General features: G+C 52.8%; 8 protein-coding genes across 8 annotated transcripts; 2 read left to right on the top strand and 6 right to left on the bottom strand.

Moving 5' to 3' along the window:
• Nucleotides 1–404: 404 nt before the first annotated feature.
• On the bottom strand, nucleotides 405–2,399 carry K489DRAFT_382058 (uncharacterized protein). Its single transcript, XM_033605284.1, has one exon. The coding sequence runs from the start codon at nucleotides 2,041–2,043 to the stop codon at nucleotides 796–798; it is 1,248 nt and encodes a 415-aa protein (XP_033458049.1). The 5' UTR covers nucleotides 2,044–2,399; the 3' UTR covers nucleotides 405–795.
• Nucleotides 2,160–2,683, bottom strand: K489DRAFT_262850 (uncharacterized protein). The gene has a single exon (XM_033600056.1). It carries the CDS (start codon nucleotides 2,585–2,587, stop codon nucleotides 2,276–2,278), a length of 312 nt encoding a protein of 103 aa, XP_033458048.1. The 5' UTR covers nucleotides 2,588–2,683; the 3' UTR covers nucleotides 2,160–2,275.
• A 1,446-nt stretch (nucleotides 2,684–4,129) lies between these two features.
• K489DRAFT_389737 (cytochrome c) lies at nucleotides 4,130–4,836 on the top strand (the record flags this gene model as incomplete). The annotated part of the gene is made up of 4 exons (XM_033606538.1): nucleotides 4,130–4,154; nucleotides 4,357–4,388; nucleotides 4,473–4,631; nucleotides 4,717–4,836. The coding sequence occupies 4 exons, from the start codon at nucleotides 4,130–4,132 to the stop codon at nucleotides 4,834–4,836; spliced, it is 336 nt and encodes a 111-aa protein (XP_033458047.1).
• A 383-nt stretch (nucleotides 4,837–5,219) lies between these two features.
• On the top strand, nucleotides 5,220–6,704 carry K489DRAFT_382055 (uncharacterized protein). The gene is made up of 4 exons (XM_033605283.1): nucleotides 5,220–5,732; nucleotides 5,799–5,828; nucleotides 5,888–6,101; nucleotides 6,192–6,704. The coding sequence occupies exons 1-4, from the start codon at nucleotides 5,683–5,685 to the stop codon at nucleotides 6,519–6,521; spliced, it is 624 nt and encodes a 207-aa protein (XP_033458046.1). The 5' UTR covers nucleotides 5,220–5,682; the 3' UTR covers nucleotides 6,522–6,704.
• K489DRAFT_382054 (uncharacterized protein) lies at nucleotides 6,482–9,107 on the bottom strand. The gene has a single exon (XM_033605282.1). The coding sequence runs from the start codon at nucleotides 8,796–8,798 to the stop codon at nucleotides 6,705–6,707; it is 2,094 nt and encodes a 697-aa protein (XP_033458045.1). The 5' UTR covers nucleotides 8,799–9,107; the 3' UTR covers nucleotides 6,482–6,704.
• A 450-nt stretch (nucleotides 9,108–9,557) lies between these two features.
• Nucleotides 9,558–11,774, bottom strand: K489DRAFT_382053 (anthranilate synthase component). The gene is made up of 2 exons (XM_033605281.1): nucleotides 11,331–11,774; nucleotides 9,558–11,247 (listed from the first exon to the last, which is right to left on the bottom strand). The coding sequence occupies exons 1-2, from the start codon at nucleotides 11,498–11,500 to the stop codon at nucleotides 9,729–9,731; spliced, it is 1,689 nt and encodes a 562-aa protein (XP_033458044.1). The 5' UTR covers nucleotides 11,501–11,774; the 3' UTR covers nucleotides 9,558–9,728.
• Nucleotides 11,775–12,224: 450 nt separating this feature from the next.
• K489DRAFT_322533 (uncharacterized protein) lies at nucleotides 12,225–15,451 on the bottom strand (the record flags this gene model as incomplete). The annotated part of the gene is made up of 3 exons (XM_033601634.1): nucleotides 12,225–15,069; nucleotides 15,120–15,260; nucleotides 15,312–15,451. 3 exons carry the CDS (start codon nucleotides 15,449–15,451, stop codon nucleotides 12,225–12,227), a joined length of 3,126 nt encoding a protein of 1,041 aa, XP_033458043.1.
• A 3,035-nt stretch (nucleotides 15,452–18,486) lies between these two features.
• K489DRAFT_371964 (uncharacterized protein) lies at nucleotides 18,487–20,771 on the bottom strand (the record flags this gene model as incomplete). The annotated part of the gene is made up of 2 exons (XM_033603284.1): nucleotides 18,487–20,441; nucleotides 20,483–20,771. The coding sequence occupies 2 exons, from the start codon at nucleotides 20,769–20,771 to the stop codon at nucleotides 18,487–18,489; spliced, it is 2,244 nt and encodes a 747-aa protein (XP_033458042.1).
• Nucleotides 20,772–21,579: the final 808 nt, after the last annotated feature.

Genomic DNA, 21,579 nt, shown 5'->3' with positions numbered 1-21,579 from the left:
TAAAAATAAATATATCGCCGTCGCCGCCGCCGAACTGGGCAAGCCGGCACGAGCGCATCGACAATGAGCCTACATTGTCGTCATCGTAGATAATTAGACACACTGTTGCAGACGAGCGCTCGATGTTCTCGTCGGTAAATGGCGTGTGTGCGGCGACGAAGTTTGCGAATCTGCATCCAACACCCTCATGTGACGTATGCGTGGGCTATTCACGTCAGACGGCAGGATGTGCCGAGAATACTAAGATCCGAACTCGTTCGCTCACTAGCAATTGCGTAATAATCCCGCCGATAAGCCCGAGTGCTCACTCCAGGATTACATGCCTGATTCAGCTATAGACAAGCTTAATTAGAGGCCCTTGTCGAGGCATTCAGGCAATGCTCTTCTTGCCTTAACAGATGTTTCAACGCTATCACAGGCGGGACGAAAAGCTTCCGCAGTGGTGAGGAAGGCGGACCACTCTCGAAAGCTATCGTAATACACAGAGGAAGCAGCTCGTCGAACGAGGGTATGTAACTATCCTCAATCTTCCGGTACCTAATCGTGCAGTCTCACTTTACCACAATCATGAACAATTTGGTTTCGTCTAACGACTTACCGAGATGAGCATTTGATTTCCAGCTCACGATCGATTGAATACGAAATCCGCTCATAACACAGCAGTAGGGCGCCACATCGGCTCGTTCTTCACAACTCCCGCTGCGTGACATTCTGTGACCATCATCCATCTCAAGATCACCCAAATCATGCGCCTGAGATGCACATAAAAGTACATATATCACTGCAGGCTCGATCTCAGAATTTATGATACTCGTCGTGTCTATCGTACCAGGCTTCATGGGTCAATGAGATGCCCTTGTCCCTACCGGTCCTATATGCTGCCACGAAATTTCTCCGAGCAGGTCGTTCTCCAGCACGCTGTGGCGCAATGCCAGGCTCAACAACAGTGATATCGCCGAGCCAGAGCTCTTTCGGACGGTGGCCGAACTCGTTCTTTGTGTTTTTCCAGCGGTCATCGGCCTCGGGATGCTTTCGGAGCCAGGCAATTAAGTTGTCGTTGACTAGTCTTCCGGAAGCGAGAAAATGTAATGGTGTATTGCCGAGCCAATCCTGAGTGCATGCGATCTCTATGCCCGAATCTTCCACGAGCATCTTCATGATGGTCACTTGTGCATCGAAGAAATCCACATCCGGCACCTCAAAGTTGTATCGACTTGCATCGCTACCGAGACGTCTGCTCAAGGATAAGACACTTTCCTGGTGCCCATTCACGACAGTATCGCCTGGGCCGTCACATTCGGGGGTATCGGTTCGGAGTGGCTGCGGGGCACGGTCCTGGCTAAAAAGCGTATCGACATCTAGCTGATCCTGTGCCCGATCTCCCGAGTTCAAGCGGCGCACATCGTGAATCGATTGACGGACTTTGGGCGCAAAGGACTGTACATGTACCATGCTTAGCGGCATACATGGGACATGCCCGAGTGTATGGCCCAGGGCTGTCGGTGGTGCAGCACAGAGTGGTACTCCGAGCAAGGTGAGCATTTCGACATCCAGTTGTGCTATCGCTAAACGAAGGACATGAATCCTGTAAGCTGGCGTCAGTAGCGAGGTGTCAAGTGACGGAAATTCGCGAAGGGTCTTGCATGCTTCGAGATTGCCGATCCTGACGGCGTGCTGCAATGGCAAAAATGCTTGACAACCAGCGATCAAAGCGCGAGCATACGGGTCGAATTCACGTTCATGCAACGACCTGAGCATGGCTATCTTTCCAAGTGAAATCGCCTGATGGAATGACATGGAGACGCAAAGAGCGGAAGGTGGTAAGCGCTCCTCTGGCAACGCTTCCACGGCGGCCGTCGTTCTCCAAAAGCTGCTGTCTGCACCAGCAGCAATCAAGCAGTCCAGAAGAGTTTTGGTTGTTCCTGCCGCCAAGACCAAAGAGTGAAGGCTTTCGCCATGTCCCGAGACGTTCAAAGCTACAAGACGCGGTCCGCACCAAAATCGGGAAAGTGTCGTTCTGCGCTGAGACATCTCGATGTCCATGAGTGGAAGCGTTTGCGTGCTCGGTACGCCCACATCATCAGCCTCGATTCCGATATACGGACGTCCCAGATTGGATGGATTCTTCGCTACGCGTCGGAAACGGAAGCTGTAGTCCTGCTAGTTTACTATAGCAATGCCGTTGGGGTCTGCGCTGTTTTGAAGCAGAAGTTCAACGTTGTTCAATGTTTGACAGCGAATTGCGCGCAAAAGCGACGTTTCCCAGTAAGGCTGGTCAACATCGACATGTACGTCGTTCGCGAGCGTCTCGGCCCACGATTAATATCTCGCCTCGTAGAGTAAACGACGCAATTCGGATGAATTGGCATCCCCTACAGCTCGAATGATCGGCGAATCCTCGTACTGTGCATGCGGCAGGTTGACTGTGGCACGTAGGTATTTCGGCATCGTTGTAGCATGCACGGTACGATACCGTGTTTCGAAACCACCCGAAGCTCGTGTTCTTGTGATGCTGCGATGTAAGAACCGAAATATTATTGTTGGAGTAGTTATTTTGTTGCTTGCCAAACTCACGCGGCGTAGCCATCCTTGAAGCTTTACAGATCAATGCCAACAGTTGCGCAGACCTGCGGTGACCACATTGGGAAACCAACACTGCATCGACCTGTCAGAGTGCCACCTTGTATTGTGGCATCAGACCAATTGAGGTTGATCACTGGGTCAATAGTTAACGACGGAAGGACATGGACGAAAGTTTGTCTGTACACGCAACACGTAAATGAAAGCTAGGTCAGAGCAATGCAGCAAATGCAGAACATGCATTTACGCGGACGCGCGATGGGCCATGCGAACGCTGCTCAATGCTTTGAAGGCTTCGATGCATGCAATGTGCCCATTAGAGCTGATGCTGTGCATGAACAAGGAATTGATGATATGCGATGTCCAGGCGAATGGCAGCAGGAAGCAAGGGAAGCATGAATACTGTGGTACAAGCACAAGCCGCCTAGTTTACGAAGTGTTCGCAGCTGCTAACGTGACCAGACGTGCGTGCGTCGTGCATCCGGCGTGTGGGCGGTTGACGTGACTTTCAAGCTCTCGTGTCGCCCAATATGCATGCTCACCTGGGCAGATACTCAACCAGATCGAGTTGTGGCCGTGCAGTTCTCGCGCCACGATCGGCAAAAGTACACGGGCGTCAAGAGCTACTTTCGCGCTATTATCCGATCAATTACTGCGAACTCGACGACGAATGAACTGTTCCCGCCACAATTCATTGAATAACTGGCTGATACGCAGCTTAAGATGGCACGACGTTTGGACGACTCGCGATGCGGTCGTGGGACATTTGCGTTCACGTCATGTTGCATACATGCTGTGATTCTGTCCAGCCGTGGAGTGTTGGGGATATATTACCCGATACAAGATCCGGCGCGTTGCCACGTTGATGTCATCGTGGTGGTGACGAATCGTGTGCGAGTACGTACATACAGTTTCCAGGCACAAAGACAGAACCTGTATGGTTGAGCCAGGTTTCGAGAATGGTCGGAAGGCTGCGGTTGTCCCCGTGAATCATCTGTCTGTCGTATTGCGCCGATGACACCGCCGAAAGCCGGAGCGCGCGGGTGTTCCATGGCCACAAATTTATCTTCGCCGGCAGGTTGCGTGAGGCATTCAGGGTGTCGTGGAGGCTTGCACCGATGCGCGGTGCTATCGTAGTTGGTCACGACGATCGCAGGAAACTCCATCAACCTCAATGACCATTGTTTAAACGATGAACGGACGGCATAATCAGTAGAAACAAAGTATTTTCATGTGTAGGAGACCAGTGTTCAACGATCCATGAATCATGACTGCAGGCAATCGGCTGCACAGAGATTGGTTCGGCGTGGACAGATCGGTAAACCAGAAAACTCTAAATGACCGAGCGCCACAATACAATCGTTTTCATTGGCCGAGGCCCAAAAGGTGAGAGCTCCCGGGCAACATTTCCCTGGACGGCTTCAGAACTTATTTCCTGGCAACTGCTTCCTCCATCTCATCATCTGCTCTCCCCTACACGCAAACATCCATCTATCGCTATCACATCGCATACCTCCAATCAACCTCATCAATCAATCTACCAGTCAAAATGGGCAAGGACAGCTTCGCACCCGGTACGTTACGCTTTCGCGATCTTCATCACGACAATTCTTGCCGCCCGCGATTGTCATTGCGCCTCAGCAGGCAAGACAGTCGCTTGCATGCTCGCCACAGGCGGCATCGAACAGCCCCATGCTAGCCATCCTTCTTGTTGCCGTGCATCATACACTTCATACATGTTTCCTCAATCGGCCATTCTTACTGACTTACTTGCAGGTGACGCCAAGAAGGGCGCCAACCTTTTCAAGGTATGCAACATTCGCAGTCCCTAACGCGCTTTCACCCAACGCACGGCCGCCGCCATGGAATAACCGACTTACAATGTTCGACAGACTCGCTGCGAGCAGTGCCACACTGTCGCTGCCGGCGGTGGCAACAAGATCGGCCCTGAGCTTCACGGCCTCTTCGGCCGCCACAGTGGTCAAGTCGCTGGTTTCTCGTACACCGACGCCAACAAGCAGAAGGGTGTTGAGTGGAAGGAGGACACTCTGGTAAGGACAAATATACCAAAGCGAGATGGACAACAGGCGTCTCTGCTTACGCTGCTCTGTTGCCACTGACACGTTTTGGATCTAGTTCGAGTACCTCGAGAACCCCAAGAAGTACATCCCGGGCACCAAGATGGCCTTCGGCGGTCTCAAGAAGGCCAAGGACCGAAACGACCTCATCACCTACCTCAAGGAGGCCACCGCTTAAACGACCTTTTGACGACCACTGTTGATACACCTCGGTCTGGCCTATCTGTCGTCACGACGATGTACTACTACTATTTTAGATGAATCGACATTGCGAGGCTGCCGTGGCATTTGCAGTGCTCGATCAGGGCCATTCATGCCGTTGGGCGGGCTATAGAGAAAAGAGTTTCGCTTCTGTGTGTTATAACTTTGGTTCCTGCATTTGCGGAGTTTCTTCCCTTTGTTGGAGTGGAAGCGGATATGTTTGTGTGCATTAGATCATCTCACCTCATCAAAAACCAATTCTCTGAATCCTTGCCTGCAACTTCTGGTACCGAAAGCGCTCCTTCCCTATTGATGCTGCCAACGTACACAGATCGAGAACGCAACAACTTTCCTGAGCGAGTGGACATTACATACGTCGAGAAGGTGATCGTTGACTGGTGCCAAACAGGTACCTACGAAACACTCGAGTTGGGGAGCTCGTCCGCGTGTGATGCAGAAATTCTGGGAGCTTCCGCAAAACCCAGAAACCCGTGGACGTCAGTGAAGGTGTGACGACTGTGCCTTCCCTTGTGAAACTCATGTTTGGAGCCCTGTCACATGCTTGCTCGCCAACCAGGCAGATCCACTCCAATTGCAGTCACAAGTGCTGTTCTGAACAACATCCTGGACTTGCCTTCGAAGAAATTTACCATACGTGCCAGATGGGTTTCACAATTCAAGTCGATTACCCAAGTGATTTTCAACCATTCATCCTTGCACACCTGAGCAGTTTCGGCTCTATCCCAGATCCATCTCCACCTTGACTGGTGCTGTCACAAAAGTTAACACATCATTAACATCACTCAACTCGTGGCACTCCACCATGCCTTCTAAAAAATTCGCTCGGCAGCCATTCAAGCTCGATGGCAACAGGTAGGTTTCGGATCACATCGCGACAGTCTTGATCTCCAGGACGCGTTCGTTGACATGCCTCCATAGACGGTTCCTCCGAGGATCTATGCCATCACAGTGAGTAAAGTACTCGTTTGCAAAAATGCAAAGGGGGTTTGTTGACGGTTATATTACAGAGCTAAATGCAGTCTTTGTCATATCATCAAACCAACATCGCCAAATCACTTTTCGGACCAATATATCGAATTCATCGACCAAGGACGGTCAGATGTCCGTTGCAAAGCTTGCACTTCCGGTGCCCTTCGGATCGACCTCGAATGCAACGACTGCCACGAAATCAAGCCGATCACTGCGTTCTCGGTCACGCAACGCAAAAGAGGTGACGATGCGGTATGACACACACTCACCGGCCTGCTATTTGATCACGGGACTGTCACTCGCGTTTCACGCATTATAGCTGATATTGTCCTGCAACCACAGGAGTGTTTGCTGTGCCGCAATCCATCGGCGCAGTCTTCTCACAACATCGAATATGACTCCGATAAATCCAAAGTCAGCAGCAAACCTCGCATGATCGACGTCACATCGAACAGAAGCATGTCTACAAAAGCGAGCACCTACGCTGCACCCTCAGCGGGTACCTCCGTGATCGGATCAGACTATACTAGTCGCGATGGCGGTGTGCGAGTGAATCCTGTGGGCAGCAGCGCTCCGAGTTCCAGCGCACAGTCAAAGTCACAGTACTTGAAAAACTACGACTCTGATGAGGAGGATGACGTTGTTGCCGAAGGATACGAGGATTGGAAATGATGAACAAATGGCCGCGAGGCGTGGGTCGTTAAGTACAACATCATGAGAAAGAAAAGAAATTGAAGTGAAGTGGGACAAACGCCGCCTCCCAAGGAAAAAAGTACAAGTAATGTGAACATCCAACAGTCTGATTGTCACCCCAGAAGAAAGAAAAGAAAAGTGAATATCGTCGGTCAATCTTGTTCAGTCGTCTTCCATGCCTGCAAATGTTGATAATCCATCCCAAAGCTCATCCCAAGCGGATTTTCTTTTCGCCAATGGAGAAGACGGTGCCATAGTAATCGCTTCTTCCAGGGAAGATCTTTCGTCCGGATTCGACAGATCGTCATCTTCCGGAAGGGCAGGGTATAGTTCGTCGGGGAAAGCCAGTAGCGGCAAATCAAGTAGAGGATCGGTCTGCGTGCTCTGATCAACATATGCGGATGACTTGGGCTCAGTGGCACTTTCGACAAAACCAGTCTCGAAATTTTCGACTTGCACGGATTCAATCTCGTCAGCAACTTCGTCGTCGTCATGGTCTCTGTTCGTCTCTGCCGCAGTCAGGCCCGGTGCATCTAGCTGTGGCTCTGCGAGCTCTGCGAGGGGTTCCGCAGCCCCGCCTACGAGCACAAGTGGTTCATCATGCACTTCATCGAGCTTCAGGCTTGATTCCTGGGGATCACGATCCTCGCGCTCGGGTCCAGCCTCGTTGTCGAGTATTTCTTCAACGTCTGGGACGCGTTCGATTGTGACAGATTTGACCCGACCTGAGTGATGCTCATCCTTCGTAATCGCAAGCCGCCATTGCACGCGTGGATCAGTTTCTTGTCCGGCTTTGATGGTCTCGAGGCCGACAAATTGATTCGGACTGAGCGGCCCATGCGGCGAAGACCCCTTTGACAGCACAGTGTCTTCATCGTATCGGCTTTTCCTGCGCTCGAATCTCTCCGCTACGTCTTGCCAATCTTCCTGCCACCGTTCAATATCCTGAAGGACTTGACTGCTTTCCTGTTTCTGCTTAGTAGCCTCCGTGGTGCCATCGTGCCGAGATGGGTCGCTTCCAACATGCAGCTGAATCGCCTTCATTTGTAGCTTCAGGAACAACAGCTCGCAATTCTCCAGTTCCAGGTCCGCCCGAAGGCTTTCGTTCTCCGACCTCAGTACGTCCAGGGCACTCTCTTGTCCCTCGAGCTGATCTCGGTGATGCTCGTTGCTGAAGCGTGCGTCAGCACAGCGCTGCCTCAGTTCGGTTTGCGCGACGCTGACACTACGGACAATAGTCGCCATTTGTGTGTGGAGACGCAGCGGATGATTCATGGTCGTGGCGGTGGCGGCGCTGAATTGTGGTGGAGGGAGCGGTGTCGTGTCCGGTGAGGTTGTCAGACTGTCCAGCGTGGCGGCCAGGTAGGGCGAGTCGTTGAACGGTGAGGTCGGATTGGATGACGAAGAAGTCACCGAGCCATCAAAAGACGTGTTGATGTTGTGGTAGTTTCCGCCGTCATGGCTATTGGTATCCTCGTCCCCTTCGTCCTCTGCTTCAAGCTCCACGCCCGAATCACTGAGCTGCTGGCGCGTGCGATTGCGCCGCGATACACACGATAGTCCGCTCATTGCTGTGTCAATCTCGCTCAATTTCTGCTCCACCAGCGCCAATGCTGCGAAACCCTCGATTTTACCACCATCCGCCCCGCTTCCATTCGTTGCATGGCGAATCAGCTTTGACTGTAGTTTTGCAAGGTGCGCAAGAACTTGCTGAGCAGCGGTCGGTATGACTGCCTGGTCGACAGATCGCGCCTCATCGGTGAAGTAGTCAGAAAAGGGCGAGTCGCGGGCGACACGGCGGCGAGAAGTGGAATTTTTGGCCGGAGTGACGGGCTGTGAGGGATGCCGGCGATGAGCATGGTGAGCATGTCGAGAGTGGGACTTGATGGTGTCGTGATCGTCAGGCAGGTACCGACCGAGCGGGCTTCGCGCATGGTTGGAAACAGGTCGCGGGGAGGAGGCCGCCGGTCCATGTGGGGTGTTTTGAGAAGAGGTTTGAGAAGTTGTATAGCTCGAGCGCGTACGGCGGTGAGCACGAATCTCGGTCGCAAGCGTCGGTGCTGTAGATGCGTAGTAGTATGCCGGGCGTGAGACCTTGCCTTGCGAGTTGGAGCGCTCACGAAGGTGGTATCGCGACGAAGGGCCAGGGAAATGCCATGACGGCGATGCAGCTGCAGGACTAGGCACATCGGCCATCGTGCTCGCTGTTGGTGATGGAGACTGAGCGGGAGGTGTTCTCGCGACAGAAGGGGCCATGTTGTCGCAAGTCGCAATGCGAATATCCAAGTGAATTCGTCTGCGAGTTCACCGGACGTCGTCAAGCAAAAGACCTGTCTCTAGCCAGGTCAGACGAAATCACGCAGTTCTGTACTCATAGACCACGGCGCGAGCCTGTGTCGTTGTTGTTGTCGCCGTCATCACACTGCACAGCGCATGTTTGATGTCACCAGTCGCGTTTGGTAAACAGTGACTGGCGCGAACCAAGATAGGATCCGCGATGCTGGCAAAGCGCTAAAGTGATGTTTCGCGGTTTCAATGAGCATCAGATCCCTCTGGGCGCAGATCCCCTGGAGAGGCTCTAGCACATGGCCCGCGTCCTCACTAGCCCCTAGGACCTGAGCCGTTTCCTGGTTCGTCAGGGTTTACCGCGGTGATCAGTTTCATTATTTCATTATTTCATTCTGCACAGACTGCTGCATATGCAAGTGCGCCCGTTGACTGTCAAAACGTGGACGCGCTTCCTTCCACACGACTGCACGGAACAACCAACCACCGCACCTGGGCACGCCCGGCTCTTAGGGTTGGGGTTAAATTATGCTGAGACATCGCCTTGCGCCTGGACAACTGTCGACCGTCCCAGTACTGTTGTTCGCGTACGTGGTCGTGCGTGTTGTGCATGAGGATATCTCATATGTACAGTGGATAGCGCGATGTTCGATCACGACATCGAAGCGACTCGCTATTTGTTTGTCCGCGCAAGACTGTTCAACGATCTGCTTGAGACGTTGGTATTCAGTTCGTTCATTTCGTGGGCGGCCCAATTTCGAATATGCGGACTACTCATTGGCTTTTTCATGTCATGTGGGGTGACTCCAGTCCACATGGAGATGGTTCTCGTTCGTGACATGTATATGTGCGCCAAGTAGATTAAGCTGTATATGCCCACGGTGGAAGGCTCTGCGCTACCTAACCGGCCATGTCCACCCTGACAGGTTTACCGTGGCCATCACTGCCAGTAGCACCCCCTCGTCCTTCCGTGCCTGTTCCAAGCGATGTCCCCGCCGCCACACTTCCCACCTGGCCTGCACCCTGTTGCTGCTCCTCCCAATGTATCCGCTCGGCTTGCTCAATACAACGCATGTTTGCCGCCAGCTTGTTGATCGTCTCCTCATACTCGTCGCCCTCATCCGAATCGAAGACGATTCCGCCACCCGCTTGAAGGTAAGCGACGCCGTCTCGGTACACCATCGTGCGAAGTGCGATGCATGTATCCATCGCGCCCTCCTCCAATGCGCCTGACGAGGTGTCGATCCGATCGTGACCGAAATATCCCACAGCGCCGGCGTAGACACCACGCTTTTCGCCTTCTAGCTCGGCGATGAGCTCCATTGCGCGGACTTTGGGTGCGCCGGAGACAGTTCCTGCAGGAAAGATGGAGCGGAAGGCGTCGAAACGAGTACGCTCAGGTCTCAAGACCCCCGAAACCTCAGACACGAGGTGCTGCACATGGGAGAAGCGCTGAACCAGCATGAGTTGGTCCACGCGAGTGGTCAAGGGATCGCAAACTCTGTTGATGTCATTCCGTGCAAGGTCCACCAACATGACGTGCTCTGCACGATCTTTGAGAGACGCCCTGAGAGTTGCAGCCAACTGAGCGTCCTCCTCTGGCGTGGCACCACGTTTGACAGTCCCGGCGATGGGGTGAGTGATAATCCGGCCTCGGTATTCTTTAACGAGAAGTTCGGGACTGGCGCCAATGATCTGAAAGTCGGCGCAATCAACATAGAACAGGTAAGGCGAAGGATTGACTGTGCGAAGGTGTCGATATATGTTGAAAGGATGTAAGCTGGTAGGCCGAGCGATGCGCTGCGATGGCACGGCCTGGATAATGTCACCCTCGACGATATGCTTTTTGAGCTCCGTGACGTGTGCCTCGTAGCCAGGTCGACCAATGTTGCTCTTGTACTCCTGATCCAACTGAACCGGGGGCTGAAGAGGCAATTTCATTTCGCCGTACTTAAGAGTGTGCGTCAGGCGCGCGATGATCTGGCGCGTGCTCTCATAGTTATCCTTGACCGCCGAAGCCGGTGAGTCCGCTGCCGGGACGTGTAGATATGAGATGATGATAATCTTCTGGAAGAAATGGTCTATGGCGACAATTGTATCGAAAAGCATAAAGTAACTCTCAGGCAATTCCAGCACATCTTTCATCTCTCTCTTCGTCTTCGGCTCAAAGTACTTGACACAATCATAGCCAACGTATCCAATGGCTCCGGCGGTCATAGGCGGTAGTCTCAGTGAGGGAACATCGGCGACACGATGCCGAGCCAACTCTTCAGCCAGACGTGGCAATGGATCGGCCTCAAGGCCATGCTTCGGACCGGACGCGAGTGTCTTACGGGGATCAACGCCGACGAAGCTATATCGTCCGATAGTCTCGGTCGTCGCCGCAGATTCGAAGAGGAAGGATTGTTTCGAAGGAGATCTGGCAAAGCGAAATGTGAGCGACCTTCCCAATACTTTCGGCAGAGGCCATTTGGATTGGGTATCGTTCCAGGTAGTACCTACGAAGCAGCGACCTTCAGGTATATGGCCGAAGGCGTAAGGAATTCGGAGGTGATTGAGGTACAGATTGGAATGAGGTTAGGCGCATCTTTCCAGGTTTTGCTGCGATTGATTATGTCCTGCACATCCTCAAGCGATGGCTGCACATTGACAGCAGCAAATGAAGTGGTCATGACTGGGTCAAATTCGGGTTTCGTGTCAAGGCACTCGTGAGAGTAGTTTTGTTGGCACCGTAGCTAGGACAAATTTTCGAGTGTCTGTTGTCGTGTGCTCTCACGGAACCGGTCGTGGTGAAGTCAGGAACACGAACAATGGCACCGAGAGTTGCATGAGGTAGCAGTGAGAGATACGCCGAGAGTGCTACCAAGATCCAAAGGCCAGCATGTCTTGGATAAATCCTCGATGGGAGAACGACTGTTGACTACTGTAGCGCGATGATTCGCATTGACATTCGGTGAGTGGATGACTCGCGCGGGCAATTTTTGTTTAAGCTCACGCCCCACCTGTTGCGTCAGTGTTTTTCAGGGCTCTGAAATCACAGACCATTCCTGCTCTCACATTTTTACAATTGTTGTTGTGCGTTCGTCGGCAGAACAACCAATTGAAGTTACAGCAATAAAGCTAGAGAGGATATGGAGTCTCACGCATAGCGACCTTCGTGGAGGCTTTCATTGATGGATGTCATTTCAATTTCCGAATGTATCGTCTAATGATGTACCTGAGGGGTATGTATATAATAGGAGACGAGCGATGTTTCTGTCCACGATCGTGGCGGAAGAGCATTCGTCACAATGTGCATCATTCTAGGAGTGCTCATAGGTTTTCCAGTGCCTCAATCTCACCTGCCCCAATGTGTTAAGCTCAGAATCCTGTGCGAGCAATGTGGCCGTGAATCATCTAATCCCTACTTGTGGCTAATTCCTCCGCCTGTTCATTGCTCTCATGTGCCTTCAATCGTTCCAGCTGCTCGCGGACATAGCGGTTGATCGGATCATCTGGATCCTCAATGTCGCGTGCCTTTCCGGCTTTTCTAGCGCCGTTGGCGGCATGGGCAAGCTCGTCGCCAGCCTCCTTGTAGATCTCCCCATCGGCCTGGTCCTCCTCATCGCCCGGTTCCGATGGCGGCGCAGTGCTACCATTGCCCCAGTCACTACGCTGGCCAATGGAGCGCTGGCGTGTGAGACTGCGAGCCAGACCCGTCGGACGTCGTGGGCCGAGCGAAGCGCGGCGTTGACGCGAGAAGGTGTCGTCGAAGTAGTGCTCCGCGGCAGAAGATGGAGATCGTGGGGTTTGAGGAAGGCGGCAGTTGGTACCAGTGTCCTGAATAATCTTTGCCATAAGACCAGTCCATCCGCACTGGTGGGACGCACCCAGACCACGGCCAGAGTCGCCATCAAAATATTCGTAGAACCACAAGTAATCCTTCCAGTGTGGATCAAAGTCGAGCATATCATTTCCGTCGTGCATGGCGCGGCGACCTTGATCGTTTGAGGTCATAAGGTGCTGCAATCGGTGCTGAATCTCTTCTGCGACGTGGCCGAGATGCATCTCGTCCCCAGAGCCGGTAGGACACTCAACCTTGAATGTGTTGCCGTAGAACATGTAGAAGCGAAGCAAAGACTCAACTAGCAGGAAGTTGACAGCGATCCAAGTCGGTCCACGCCAATTACTGTTTCCACCGAAGAGACCACTGTCGGAATCGCCTGGGATGTAGGACACGGAGTAGGTTTGGCCGTTGGCGTCCATGGAAACCGGGTGATCCTTGTGGTACTTGGACAGCGAGCGGATGCCATGGTCGCTGAGGAATTCTGTCTCGTCCAACATGTACTTCAGGATCGAGCGCAGGCGGTCTTCGTTGACAAGGGAGAGAAGGAGACGCTCATCCTTGCCTCGACGCTTCATGCTGGCAATGTTGCGCTGCACGAGATCGTGCTTGTTCTTGATGAACCAGTCGACATGCTTCTTGAACGACGGGAAGCGGTTAATTACCTGAGGCTCAAGCGTGAGCGTCGCGTACATAGGAATGAGACCGACGAGCGAGCGCACGGGCATCTGGTGGGAATAGGGACCACCCCAGGAGATTGCGTCGTAGTAGAAGCCGTCCTCGTCGTTCCACAACGATTTGGCCTCGCCACCCTTGCGGTATTGCATGGCGTCTGAGATCGAGAGGAAGTGCTCGAAGAATTTACAAGCAATATCTTCGTAAATTCGGCGGTGTTTGGCCAGCTCGAGGGCGATGTTGAGCATACTAAGACAGTAGAAAGCCATCCAACCTGTGGCATCGGCCTGCTCAAGGGTTCCACCAGTCGGGAGAGGATCGGATCGGTTGAACAGACCAATGTTGTCGAGTCCCAAAAAGCCACCTTCGAACACGTTCTTGCCGTCAAAGTCCTTGCGGTTACACCACCATGTGAAGTTCATCAAGAGCTTCTGGAACACGCGTTCCAAGAAGTCGAGATCTTCGCGGCCGTACATCTTGCGCTCGATTTTGAACGTGCGGAATACAGCCCAGGCGTGCACCGGGGGATTGACGTCGCCAAAGTTCCATTCGTAGGCCGGCAGCTGACCGTTCGGGTGCATGTACCACTCACGAGTGAACAGGTCGAGTTGCTTCTTTGCGAATTCGGGGTCGATCATGGAAAGCGGAATGCAGTGGAACGCGGTATCCCACGCGCAGAAGAATGGATACTCCCACGAGTCTGGCATAGACAAAATGTCGTCCAGATGAAGATGCTTCCATTGACCATTGCGAATTGCCTTTCGTTCTGGTGGTGGTGGAGGCATGGCAGGATCACCGTTGGCCCATTGATCCCAGATGAAGTGGTAGTACTGTTTACACCACATCATACCGGAAAGCGCCTGGCGCTGGATGTTGCGAAGGTCGTCTGCCATGGGCATTGGGTTGAGCTTGAAGAAGAACTCGTCCGCCTCCGCAATACGCTGCTCCATGACCTCGTCGAAGCGCTCCTCGTCAAGGTAAGCATCGTCATGCTTGGTAGATATTCGCATACGGACCACAGCGCACTCGCCTGGAGGCACACCGTCGCCATGGTCGAAGGCGTACCATGCCGCGGCCTTGGTACCGAACTTCTCCGGGTTGACGGCTTTCTTGTCACCCTTGATGACGCGCTTGTGGAAGGCGTCCTTCACGTAGGCGGTCTTGTTGGTCTTGCTCTTGTACAGATCGACGTAATTTGTGTCGTTGTCAGTGAAAAGGAATTCAGGCTCGATGTCGGCATCGTGACCACAGCTGTTTGGCGAGGGCGAGCACTGGAGGAAGCGGTCGCCAATATCGCGATGTTCGATATGGCACATGAGGCTGTCCGTCTGCTTGATGTTCGGCTTGTAAGAGTCGTAACCCCACGCCCATGTGTTGCGGAACCACACATGTGGCAGAATGTGTAGCTTGGCCGATTTCTTGCCACGGTTGTACGCGGTAACACGGAACAATAGCTCGTCCGGATTGTCCTCCTCCTTGGCCGTCTCAATGAAGATATCCCAGTATGCGTCATCCTTGAAGATGCCGGTGTCAATCAGATTGTATTCCCTGTCCTTCTTCGTCCGTCTCGCGTTCTCTTTGATGATGTCCTCGTACGGGAACTCGTTCTGGGGAAGTTTGTAAAGGAATTTCATGTACGAGTGGGTGGGTGTGTTGTCAAGGTGGAAATGGCACTCCTTGATACTCTCGCCGTGCACACCCTGTGGGTTGGAGAGACCGAAAAGGCGTTCTTTGAGGTGACCACTAGACGCATGTCAGCCAAAGCTCTCACTCAAAGTGACGTACCAACTTACTCCTTCTCATTCCAGAATGCAAAAGCAATGTTCATGCGGCCGTGAGTATCTGAGACTCCAGCAATACCGTCCTCACCCCATCGGTAAGCCCGGCTTCGCGCCATGTCGTAGTTGAAGGCACTCCACGCATCTCCATCGGCACTGGATCCTGGTCAGCAAACGCTTGAAGATGTCTTGGTCAAAAAGACATACGAATAATCTTCTCGTACGGTACCCCATTGTCGTTCAGCGGTGTAGGGACCCCATTTCTTCCAGTACTTGACACGGTCCTTGTCATCCTTGAGACGCTTCTCTTCAGCGCTCATGACTTCTTGGCCATCGATGAACACCATGTTGGCGGATTGAGCGAGATCGCTCCCGCACGCAGATCGTCAAGAGCCGTTCCAAGGATTGACACCCCGCTATGTGATGTCTTGCTGTCGAGGAACAGCCTCAAACAAGTGGCTATGCTCGTAGGCTGGATGCTGTGATCGATTGAACGGGAAATCGAGCGTTAAGAGCTGGCTCGTAATTTGTCGTTGCCCCGCTATAGACAGAGATATATACCACGGAAAGGCAATTCAGCTGTAAGAAGATGGATACCGGCGAAGCAATTTAGCGAATGCTCCTCTAAGGAATGAAGAGACAAATGATGTTGCAGGAGAGGAAAATCGGACTCTTGGTAGATACCGCAAACAATCGTGAGGGAGAGGGATGAGCAAAGGAGAGGAGGGAGAGCATACGAGGACAGGAAGAGCCGGGCAATATAGAAATGGAGGTGAGAGCGGTGGAAACGAATGTTTGGGCCATTCCTGCCTAGCTACAGCAGTTTACCCGACCTACCTACCTAGAGATGATACTGCCTCACCCATTGCTGGAATCCATGGATGTCTCCATTGCACCTGGTATCAGCATAATGATGACGGTGGGAGCAGTAGGCACGGACGGTTGTAGCAGAAATGTCTCGATGGGCTGACACCTAGGTAGACATAGTTCACTGGCCGAAATAGCCCCAGCCGATATGCCTCACGATTCCGAAGTTGCAGTACAATACAAGCTATAATAATAAAAATAAGCTGGGCGTGCCCGGCCCGCACGTACAGCACTACCGCCCGGCGGTGCACAGGTGGGCGGTAAGTGTTTCGTTATCACGTCGCACTTTTTCTCAACCTTACGGCGCCTGTCCGCCATCCCATCTCGGATGCGCGTACAGTCCCGGGACGTCCGATACTATCCAAGGTTGGACTGGATAGTCCCGGACTGTGTCGTGTACATCGACTTGCCTTCGGTGTTGGTCTAGCGCTCAACCAGCAGTGGCACATGCCAGCAACAATAATTGCGTGCCTTGAGCTTCGATGATCTGGGGAAGTCGCCCAAAACTTCGAGGCACAGCAACCAGAAATGGTGGGGTTGGCCTAGCTTTTGGCCCAGCACTTTGTGTACGGGCAGTACCTGATCTAACGCCTATCTCATCTGTTATTTACAATGACCTGATCTCCGGCCTGCTCATGATAGGTATGTACCTGCATGGAGGAGGCAGGATTTGCGCTCTCAGTAAGATCTCGTGAGCCACAGAAAATCGAATGAAACTTCTCGTTGAGTTCGACTGAAAATCGATCAATATGGACAAGACAGAAAGATTGCCGCCACCGACGACGTCGTGCATGATAGATCACCGGTGAATTAGGCTCGAGGAGAACGCCAGCACGTGTAAAGACGGCGCCGAGGAAGTTTTGGGGCTCCCAGACCGTGTAGAGAAGGAGAAAGAGAGCCAATGCTGCCCAGGTGAGCTAACAAAAAGCCCGCGGCGGATGGACTGGAGACGAACAGTGGCCATCCACCTCAATATTGTCCGATGCGTCGGAGGGACGACTCACACACACATGCAAACGGTACGGTCTACTTCCGCGTCAATCGTACCACTCCATTCGATCGTCGCTTCAACAGCTTCATCCACGGCGACGAAGGCAGAGACAGATACTACACCTCCTTCCTTCGACATGCTTCATCCACCGTTCGAGTCGCAGTGTGAAGTAATGGTCCTGATCGGAAATCGCCGCCTCGAGCGCATGTGTTTTAGTTCGAGTAGCCGCATTTGTTAACAAAGTGTACCTCGATACGTGCGAAACTCATGGCCGCACTGGCCATTCTCCCAACGTTTCTCTCCAGCTCCCATCAATGTTTCCCCACTACGGCCACCTCCGCTCCCCGCGTGCCCGCCGGCACACAGCACACGGACTGTGGCGTGGATGGCCTTCTCGTCGTATTTCTGTATGGATTGCTGAAAAGCACGAAGGCGATGATTTTTTCTTTGTGATTAGCCTGGTACCTGCCGTGGCCTCCCGGGTGCTCGCACCGGGCTCAGCATACGGACCAGATGTCTCAAATTGTGCAATGTTGACCGGAGGCGTTGTCGTTGAATATCCTCTATTGTCGGACGTTCTCGATCGGACAGACCTACGATATCGTTAATCGCGTGCTCCTTCGATACAATGGATCTGCTTTGACCGTGTGCTTAACCAGCCAGCACGGCACTAGCATCAGAAGCCAATCCGGCAAAACGAAAGTGAGACCACCTCCATGCAACGGGACAACCACATGCTGTCTGTCCCGTCGCGCAGCAACAATTCCCTCCATGCACGGAAGGTCGAGAGAAATGACTTGCGATCGATCCTATACCTGTCTTCGAATTTGCTGTTATCAATGATCTCTTTAACAGATTGCCGATGCCCAAATGCTTGCTCTTGGGAAGGCATGAGTTGATCAGTTGAGGCGCGTCGTCGGAATTTTGACGTAGCGCGTCATCATGATGAGTGATGGGACTTTTGCGCTAACAACCAGGCCTCTTCCTCAAGACATACACAATCCGTGCGCAGCGCGGCTCAAGTTGCTGTCCTCGTCCTCCGAGATCATTACAGATTCGATGCATGCATGCATGTGTGTATGTATGCATGCCCCGCCGCATTCCTCCCGCAGCTGCCGTTGATTCTCACCGCATTTGCATCCATTGGCACAAGACACTGGTGATGCTGCTGACAACCCTCACCATATACCGCTCTTTCGTCACACAGCTACATATGAAATCCAGCTTCAGATCACAGGCCGTGAGTCGCCGACAATCGTTGTTCGTGAGCGCAGTATCACTGCTTCGAGGAGTCTTGCACACGCGAAGATATAGCCAGTCATAGCCACACTGCGCCTAAACTCATGTCTGGAGCGCATTCAATCTATGCCGAAGCGATTGCTGAATTGAAATTACGTTATAATCTAGCATTCTATCCTAGCTCAGGTATCAATATTTAAGTGGTGTAACCCGTTCCCGGTTTCAACAGAATTGGATCCCGTCGTGTAGTTCCAGATCACCACGTTCGGACAAAGAGCACAACCCTCACATGATGGGTGGGAATGGGCGAAGGACGTACTGGCGAGAGGTCTGGCGGCTGCTCGGACGAGACTGGGTGTCCTCGCAGTGCTCAATCTCATGGTCAAACTCACTCGCTTGAGCGTCAGAGAAGACATCGCCTTCGTCAGCTGCCGAGTCCGCGGTTGATGACCGTCTGCGCCCAGCCTCGAAGCGGCTTGTGTTACTCACAACTCTGTTCTTCAGTCGAAGGGGTAGAGGTCGTGCAAATCGGTTCCGGTCGCTTAACGGGCTCCATTCGTCTGGGATTCCGGCCTGTGCATCTTTGTGATTGTTTTTATTTTCATCGGTCTTGGCTGATCGGAAATCCGACGTATCACTTTGTCCTTTTGGAAAAGCTGCCGCTCTGATCTGGTCGTCTGCCTGTATCCCACGACCGAGACGTCGACTAGGCCCCTGAGCGTCGAGCTCAGCACGACTTGCCAGCTCAGCCTGCCGGTCAAGCACGCTGGATGTCCAGAACAGATCGCCTATGTCTGCGCCGTGTGTCGTACCAGCGCGGGTACTCCGTGGGCTAGAGGAATTGGAGCTGGATATTCTCTGACACATCTGTGGGCAGAGGGAAGCGGTTGATCTTTGGTGCGTGAGATGGATCGTAGCGGGCGGTGATGCACTTTGACCACCGTCGTAGATCGGAGACTTGGCACGGCGCAGGTCGCCGAATATGAAGTCCGTTTTGAAATGACCATATTCGCCCGCGTCGAGGACACATGGATTGCCCTCCGAGGGGGCGTCTGTCACTCCGCGAGGGCTGAAACCACTTGCCTGAATATCATTTGTCTGCGCATGCTTTGGCGCGAGTAGTGAGACCGATCCATTCTTTGCTATTTTTGAATTATCACTTGCGAGTGCTGAGTCTCTGCGTATAAAGCTTGATACGCCAGCGAACTGCCTGTCCCCAGAAACAAAAGGGTCAAGCATGCTGGGCTCCTCTCGGCCAGTCTCAGAATACATCGGTTGACTATCGATATCTGATAGATCAAGTTGAGAATGAAGGACAATGTGTTCAGCTGTGAGAAACCCAGGCGAGTTCAAGGCTTCATCTTCCGTGCACGCGTTAGTCAGGGCGTCCAGCGAGCTCATGGTGCGAAGAGCGCGAGCAGTCTTACCCTCTGTTGCTGGGCTTGACTCGACCGCTCGCTCGAAAACGTTCCCACCGTCGGATTCTTCATCTTCAAGCTCAAGACCGAGGGTTGTGCCCGGCATTGGGGATTCAAATGTGGGATTCACGAAATCGAAGGCTTCCGATGGCAGACTGAGCAATTCTCCAGGAGTTACCGGTCGTACGATCCGGCCCGATCGAGAAACGAATGGATCATCCGAGGGCTCACAAGTCGTTGTGATGTCTTCGCGACAAGATGATGGCATTTCATGAGATGAACCGCTTGAGTCATAATGATTCTGGTCGTCTTTGGGAGGAGACGCGAAATCGTCAGGAAGAAATGCAGCAGGGCCCAAGTCAAGACGGAGAGCAAGTGACGAAGCAGCCAGAGGAATGTCAATCGGCGAAGATGGCAGAGGTATATCGACAGACCGCTTGGTGGGCGATGAAAGATTGCTGATTGAGGATATCAACTTTGAGGAGACTGCTCGGCGTCCGAAGCCCCTGATGCTTCCTACCAGACTGGTTGCAATACTGGAATGACGCGCTGGTGTAGCCACCGCCCCGTCCGGGCCCAGAGTATCATGCGAATCCACCCCTTCTCCTCTACCCTCAGCAGAAATCAGGTCGCAGCTTCGTCGTCGACCATAAAGCTTGGAAAGACTTCGGTGCCTCTGATGACCACTTGCGGACAAAAGATCGAGGTGGCGACTGGTCGACCTCGTGCCTCTGCAAGTGAAGCTGATCGCGCGCCGCCAGCTAGCCCTTCCGTGGCGTTCCGTCTTCGATAGCTCGGATGCATTGTTCGTCTTGACTATGACTGGCGATTCGTCGCTATTCCTTGACAGGGTAAGAACGGACAGGTTCTTGGCCTCATTAGTTCTGCGAAGGTGTCAGTCGAAGTCAAGACGTGTCTCAAACGTCCATTGGTGTACTGCTCAGCCTTTGGGTTTTCTCTCCTCAAAGTATCTACGAAGCCTTTGGCATGTAGAGCACTTTTGTGCACGAGGCCACGAGCAGCGTCATACCAGGACCCCTTCCTGACCAATTCCCCTTTCTGCTCAAGATTATTCTGTAAGGCTTCTTGAGCTGGCGACGTCCCGGTAGCGCTCACGTTCAGGAGTGAGAGGTGATCGTCGTTGTGAGCCATGATACCGAGGGTCCGAAATGAGTAGACGTGTGAGTATCACCGTGGTGTGCTGCTGACCACTTTGTTCGTGTAGGTATATCACGTATTGTCGTCGTCAAGCGCCGTCAATCCCTGCTTGGAGCATCTATTGAGTAAGATCAATGTTCGATGGGATGGCCAAATCACCTCATGTTACAAGCTGGAGATGGAAGATAGAGCTACAAATCACAAGTCAGGAACGTAGTCTCCAGAGCTGCCACGAATGTTATCTACGATCGAGCATTGGTGGAAGGTGCAACGCCAGTGGCTTCCCAAGCTGTCTTCGATCGACAAAGTGCGCAGATGTACAGATACCTAGGTAGTCAGGCTTCAGGGCTACCTAGGTGACTAGGCATCTTGTTGATCATCGTGCTTGTCGGGAAGTCTCTAAAAGCATGTAAATATCGGCAATGACGATGCTGTGAGCCCCGTAGCCACTGTAGCCATTTCAGATTTGCCGTACGGTCACTGAGAACATCGGGTGGCCAGTGTCCGAGGACTCTTTGTAGTTATCTCACTCAATAAGTCCCTCGCCACACAAAAGACCTTATTATAGCGGGTGCCACATGCGGGAGTTTGCAGGTGAGAATCATTATGCTTGACAGTGAATCGACTCCATATACATGACGAATGCTTGAGAGTGCGATCTTGGATATTGCGTGTTCTGATGTAGCCACGTCAGACCTCGTCGGCACGTTCCCGACACATCCCAACATATTGATCGAGATATTTTCGATCGACATACGCGAGATTGTGTTTACTGGGGTAGAATCTGCATCTGTCCTGGACC

The sequence above is a fragment of the Dissoconium aciculare genome (assembly GCF_010015565.1).
Source record: "Dissoconium aciculare CBS 342.82 unplaced genomic scaffold K489scaffold_9, whole genome shotgun sequence".
Lineage (NCBI taxonomy): Eukaryota > Fungi > Ascomycota > Dothideomycetes > Mycosphaerellales > Dissoconiaceae > Dissoconium > Dissoconium aciculare.
The sequence above is the reverse complement of the archived record's forward strand: the minus strand, read 5'-3'. Positions and strand labels throughout refer to the sequence as shown.